The 7,131-nt window shown below is 39.0% G+C and overlaps 1 protein-coding gene across 1 annotated transcript in view; it reads right to left on the bottom strand.

The window, feature by feature from the left end:
• The window catches only part of DEPTOR (DEP domain containing MTOR interacting protein), a 185,739-nt gene that overhangs the window by 116,278 nt on the left and 62,330 nt on the right, over positions 1–7,131 (bottom strand). The window contains exon 3 of the mRNA XM_019528105.1: positions 5,531–5,654. Coding sequence (XP_019383650.1) covers positions 5,531–5,654 — 124 coding nt within the window. The remainder of the gene's footprint in view (positions 1–5,530; positions 5,655–7,131) is intronic.

The raw sequence follows: 7,131 nt of genomic DNA, 5'->3' as shown, positions 1-7,131 counted from the left end.
CACACACACCCCCCCCCCCCCCCTAAGTTTCAATAAATTAGTTATCTAGTGATGGGTGCAAGTGTAAGTGTTTCCAAAAGGCATCCATACAATTTAAATGACCATCCCCATCTCTTCCATTTCTGAAATCAGGAAGTTTCATGAAGATCTAATAGCTAGAGGAACATAATCATCTTCAGCTCATGGTTATGATATTGGAGTAATGTTGCATGTGGTTAACAGTTAAATCCTTACTCTGATATTTCTGCATGACAAATTTCTATGATAACTTTAAAACATCAAACTCCATTGCTCTGAGAGGCAGCATGGTAATGTTTCTCAACTTTTCTTGTGCTGGAGCCCTCTGGGAAAGATGGGAGGAGCTCTTTTCACTTTGGCCAACAAGGTACCCCTCTCAATTCAAAGTGAAAGAGATGGGTACCAATGCCAGTAGCAACTGGAATTCAAACTGAAGACTAAGAAGCTGAGGTGCACACAATTTAAGTGACATTTGAGACAAGAAGTCTGTGGAAGGATAAAATGGGATGCAGAGCTCCTGACTCTCTGTCTTGTGATTTAACAAAATTACATTTCCTCTTATAACAAATGAAGACCAATTGGGAAACTTTGATGAGTTGAATAATGTGTGTGTGAAGAAATTATCTGAAAAATGTAGCCTTGTATCTGTTAATGAACTGTGCATGAGCAAAATTCAATTTTAACACATTCATTCACCATTTATAACTATCCAAACAGGCTTCCATATCGTCTACTACTCGCTTCCAATATTCTCCATGTTGGGTGTATGACTGCTAATTTCAGACTCATCTCCAGAGGTTGCCAAGGACAGCTGAATGCACAGAAGACCACTTTCTACCTGTCTGCCCTGCTCCCCTCCCTTCCCCTCCACTCCATCCAGCAGTGAGGGGTAGGTAGAGCACTGTGGGATGGGCAGAGGACTGCTGGAGTACACCAAACTTCAGAAGGCACTTAAAAATGTTTTTTGAGAGGCAAGAACTTTTGTGGGTGATATCTTTTTTTGGACTAAATGCATGGTTGGGATACATTTAGACAAGTTTTCAGGTATTATAGTACCCTTCCTCAGGTCTTGTTTTTGGAGGGTCAGTTTTGAAGCACTTCTTCAGCCAAGTACATCTGTACCCTTACTGGGTGAAGTGCTTCAAAGACTGGGACACCTCAAACAGCACAGCTTTCCAGGGCCTAATTATTAAGTTGTGGGTTCTATTCTTAGGCTTGGATAACCAGGAATTTTTAAACACAAGAATAATAAATTACTTGAAAATAATCAGTAAAAATAGTGGGCATTTTAAATTCTCTTGAAGATGTGGTCATTCGCACTGGATGAAATTTGCCCCACCTTTTTCAGCCTTAACAGCAAGGCTCCAAGAACATAGCCAGTCATGTCCCGAAAAGAAGGACTGATTCTGAAACTCTTACTCATGCCACTAGCGTCACTGAAGCCATGTGTTACAGATGAAGGAGATAAACTATAGAAGCACAATGGTTAGAGGGGAGAATGTGAGTGGAAAAGAGTCCTGCAACCAAGGGCTGGCCCAGTGCTTCAATATCTAGGGTTTGAGCAGAGGGCATTAACCTTAAGCAAAATGACTGGAAGAACCTGAGAGGCATATTACAACCTTTGTGGTGAATGAATCAGTTTTGTTGTTCATGCAACAACTTGTTTATTTTCCTGATTCCTATTTCTCATAAATATCCACTGAAGGTACAAATCTACATATGATGACAGTGGATAGATGTAATTTTGGCAAGTACAAACTGTTCTGGCATATGAACGATAACCATGCTCCTTTCTGTTGGAGAGACAGAGAGAATAATATTACAGTGCTCTAGCTAAAACCAAACTGCAAAGCAAAGGTCAGCAAAAAAAACCAACAACCCAACAGATCTTTAACATGGATTTAAATAAAATATAACATGTCCTGGACTCAAATTCATCTTCTTTGACCAATATTAAGCATTGCCTCCTCTGCTTTGAAATAAGAATTGTAGGCACTTGGATAAATGCATTGAAAGGTTAGATTGGGTAAGTAACTTTATATCTTTGTTTATATATACTATATGGTAGTAGTACTCATCAATCTGTCAAAAATATATTCCCCTCCATTGCCCTCAGGTTTCTATTTTTTCCTAAAAGGGCAAGTCTATTAGTTTAAGAACAAAATATTCTTCTTTATCCTACAGCTCTTTTGGAACACATTCTATACCAGGTCTTGAATTTAAAACATATTTAATGAGACTTTGAGGGTGCTTGTAGGAGGGTACATAGGGGTAAGAATAAGAAATGTATTTTATTTGCTTAATCACAGTTTTCTGCATATTGCTTTAGCTAAATAATAGTTCAGACAGCCTTTCAATATCCTAAAGCACAATTTGCATTCTTCACTTCATATGAAGCAAGTGGCCTACTGAGAAAATTTTACTAGCTCTGACTCTAAATAGATGCATCTACTGGTTTTAAAATGCCACAGATTTTGTAATTTGAATTATATTTTGCATTAATCAGACCTGGTCAACACAGTGTTTGTTTTCTAGTATTTCTGCCAAGTCAGAGAGTCATAGGCACTAGGTTTCAGGAACCTTGAAAATCTTACATAGTGGCACGTCTACATGAGATGCTAACTGCACAGTAGTATAATAACACTGTGCAGTAGTGGGCTGGACAAAAACCATGCTAATACACTACTGCGCAGTAGTATTAGGCTACTGCGTAGTAAGCATCATGAAAAACCCATGTGCTGGCGCTACTGCACAATAAATAGCATGAGTTATTGCGCACTGATTTCATACTTGGCTAACCAAGTACTAAACTTAATGCGCCGTAACTACAGCATATTAATGAATATATAGAAGTGCCCAAAGTGTAGGAGCCAAAGAGGTGCATTTAGAAGCACCTGTTTTATTTATTTATTGACATTTCTATACAGGCAAAATATTACTATATTTGTAAATACGATGGCAGACATAAATGGCTTATTTCATTCAGGAGCATGGCATTAACTATACCAGCAAAAGAGTGATTCTGCTGGTATCTCAGCTCTCTCTATACGAGGAGTTTCCTATTATAACTATACTACCAAACCATTTCTAGAACAGAACAGCCCAAGGGAGTGGCCTTGTGTGTTACCTTCACTTACCTAAACACTGAACAAGATAAGGAGTGGCAGAACAAAACTCTGAGATGAGAAAGACCTACTGAGTCATCCACTGATACCCCTTTCCCAAAATAGGCTTGTTCTCCGCAGTATATTTTCTAGTGTTTTAGGCAGTTTAAATAGGCACTGAGTTTCAAGAAACTTGAAAATCTTGTGTAATATGTATAAGGCAAAGAGAAAAGAATGCTTTACGTTTCAGTTTGATCTCTCTCTCACTGTTTTTTCCATTCTCTCTGAAGTATGAAACAACATCCATCACCAGCATTAAAATCTATGCTTATCTGTATCTGTGTACGGCAGCCGTAATAAGGATATAATGATACTACACAGACATGTGCACTGCTCTGGGTCTTTCCTGGAGAGATGCAATAAGGACATGCTATTTTACAGAACCTCTCATCACAAGTATTCATGAAACACTTTATGATATCTATCACCAGTGAAGTGTATTTGACTTCGAAATGGAAAGTAGCAGCAGCACAACAGTGAGAGACAAAGCAGAGATATCTTGACAGAAGAGGCCACAATAACCTAGGCTATTAAAAAAGTGCCACAAGACCATTAACATCCATACACACCAGAAAAAGCCTTGGCTCTCTAGTCTTCAGCTGAAAGGGACTCACCTAACCAAATGAAGGGATATTGGTTAATCTACTTCAGAAAGAAAGGCCAGGTTACCTCTGTCAGGACCCAAAGTTGTGGTCCTAAAACATACAACCACTTGAAAACTGGTTTCAGCCACAGGACCATTTCCCTTTGAAAACAAAGCACCATCTGTTTCTTTTTACTGGAGGCAAGAAATGGTTGCCAGATTCATCCCAAAGAAAAAGCAAAGACATTAAACTTTACACCTGCTGTAGAACAGTTTAGCTTGTGTTTTTTTAGGCCCACACTTTAAGTAGCCTGCATACATCTACAACTAGGAAGTGGCCCATGTTCCTCATGCCCTTGCCTTTGGCTGGCCATTAACCCAGACAGTCCCATCTACACCATGCTGCCTTCACCTTACACCCATCCCAATTCCCTGGTGGCTGTCTTGCTTATTGCTCTGCTTCATGGGTGGTGTCTGCGAGAGTAGTTGCTGATACAAACTGCTATCCACCATGCCCTGCTCCTGACACTGACTGCTCCAGGGGTCTGTGAGAGGAAGGCAGCAAACTGAATGTCGAGTGAGTTCTCCAGAGAAGCCGTAAACTACTTGCCCTGTTACTTAGCAGCAGAGTTAACTATGCACTATGGATCTGGCACTTTTTTTCCCATTGCTGACCCTCTGCCACTCCTCCTGGGTGATCACATACTTCTCTGCACTCCTCCTCTGCAGGCCAAACAGAAGACAGGAATCATCCTCCAGAAATTCTCAGGCCGTTTAGGCACCAAACAGCAAATCAGGCTGACGGGATTGATTGTATGCCCCTGAGTTTTTAAGCTTTCTTGGCATGAATTTTCATTGCAACCATATTTCAAGGGGGAAGAAACTAGGTCAAACTAGCCACAGTGATTTTCATTGCTACTGTACAATTGGTGCCCTAGACAAGCACGTGTGTCCTATCTGATGACTAGAATTAGCCTGGAGAATACTTCCAACATCTTAGAAAGTAACACATCTGTTCACATATTTGCACCATCAGTTTCCAGTAAGTGTCAACACACACATTTTATACATTCTCCCTGAAACAACCATATTACAATCCCTGCGGCCTGAATAAAAATTATATTGGTTCTAGAATGGACAATATGGTTACACTCCTCGGTTATTTGATAACAAGTAATCCAATGGGATATTCAGTGTTTCAGAGTAACCATCTGTTTCAAATCTTAATTAGAGGATCTGGACTGTTTTTTTTGCAACTAGTTTTAATGTAATCTTCCTGCTAGAAGAGGACAGGAGGCGAAATCACTGAAGATTATTTGCTTCTTGTTTTCTAAAATTATGTCAAGTACAAATGTCACAGTAATGAGGCTTTAATAATCACGTGGCCATTAGTTTCAGACATTTTGTTTTAAGTCTCCTGATTGCATTTTTAAATGCCAGATCTGCCATTATTATGTGACAGTGCACAAAGACTCCAATGGGTACTGGAGCTCCATCATACAAGCACATTAAAAGAATTTGCTGTGTAAAAGAGAAGATTTACTATCTAATGCAAAACAAGTGAGATTGACAGAGAACAACAGGGAAATGGGAAGGGTGAATGAGAGTGATAAATAAAATAGCGTGATATCCAGTATTGTAAATATATAAATATATCCAGTATTGTGCAATGGGGACATTTCAGAATATTTGAGGTTACATAAATAAAACATTTGTCTCTCCTGCTATTATTGTCAACATACTATGGACATTGAACACAACATACTTTTCATATAGCCTCTGGCCTCTCATGAACACCTTCACCTCGTTATCCAGTGGGAATGTTCCATCATCTTTCCTAAAGCGGTAGAAAAGTTTGACGTCTTTGAATTCCTTATGCTCATCACAAACTGAAACATAAAATGGGTGACATCAGAGTGATCAGACTTATGTTAAGAGCCTAAGAATCAGGACAAGCTACTAAGTATCAATGGTAAGCTCAAAAACAAGACAGGTACAAACAGAATATAGCTTCTTTCCCGAAATATGTATCAGAAAATGATGTTCTTAAATATTTAAGCTTGAGGGGTGTATTATGCCATCTCCTGGGGTATTAGCCATCAATGGGTGCTTCACAGAAAAAAACATGAAGTTGTTGTATACCTGGAAAATGTTTAGATGAAATCAAGTTTTCTTTAAATGACAACCATATAGAAGAAATAATTTAAAGATAAGTCATTATAACTGTCATTTGCATCGGTCTAAGACTGAGTAAAAAAAACCAAGACCTGTTGTAAAGACATGTATCAGGGGGCCTAAAGTTCACTGCCCAACTTTCCATCCACCTCTGTTTATAGCAAATTGCTCGGCCAGTGTCAACTGGAGAGTGGAAGAGGCAACAAGAATGGACTGAGATCCACAGAACTTTTTCTTAGGAAAAGAATTGGTAAAGAATATGTCAAATGGCAGGAGGAGGGGCCCTGAAATAAGCTCCAGCTATGGCAGAGGTGAAAAGTACATAGATCTTAACAAAGCTATTATCACGAGAAATCCACACAAGCATATAGCGTCTCACACTCCAAACTGTACTACATGAGTATGTGAGCTTTAAACACTGCCTTTCCACTTCCACTTGATGCTGGTAAACAAAGGTGCTCAGATTAGGGGCTCCTACAGAATATGGCTTATTAACCTATCTGAATTTGCTATGATCAGAGTATCCTTGACAAAGGTATTGTATTACTTTTGAACCCCATAAATGAACATTCTTAAGAAAACATCAATTTTACATTTAATTTTAACATGTTTTATATGTCAGAGAATTCTAGTTTGCTTGAAAGGGAAGATATGTGACTGGATTCCAACACAGAGACCATTACAAAGCTGGTAAAGGCAACTCTCAAATATAAAATTTCCATTCCTCAGTTAAATTAAATTACTTTGTTGTCCATGCAAACCTTCACTGACATTTCTTCAATAAAGGATAAAGTAGCTGGCATTTAAATCCCCTATAATTACTTTATTCTTTAATCATTTAACTTAATTCTCAGATTCCATAACAACCAAGCAGAACCTGTAGTAGAGGTACTTATTTAGTATATACTTTTATCCTTTTAATTAAAGTATTGTTTATGCATTGGTGAGAGCAACAGTGGCAGCAATGTTCCTACACACAGAGCCAACATTTTTTAGTTACCAAAGTTACTGTATTTCTATTTCAGAGACGGGTATGGCAGGGCAGTATGTGTGCCTGCCACTTTAAGGCCCTGGAGCTGGCAGCCTCCAGGTGCCTAATGAGGGCAGCCATTTTAGGCTCAGGGCTGCCTATATAAACAAGGCAGTTTCGCTACTGGAGGTTAAGTAACAACACTGCCTGGCCAGAGGGCT

Source organism: Gavialis gangeticus, unplaced genomic scaffold (genome assembly GCF_001723915.1).
Source record: "Gavialis gangeticus isolate Ggan-Ray unplaced genomic scaffold, GavGan_comp1, whole genome shotgun sequence".
Taxonomy (NCBI): domain Eukaryota; kingdom Metazoa; phylum Chordata; order Crocodylia; family Gavialidae; genus Gavialis; species Gavialis gangeticus.
The sequence above is the reverse complement of the archived record's forward strand: the minus strand, read 5'-3'. Positions and strand labels throughout refer to the sequence as shown.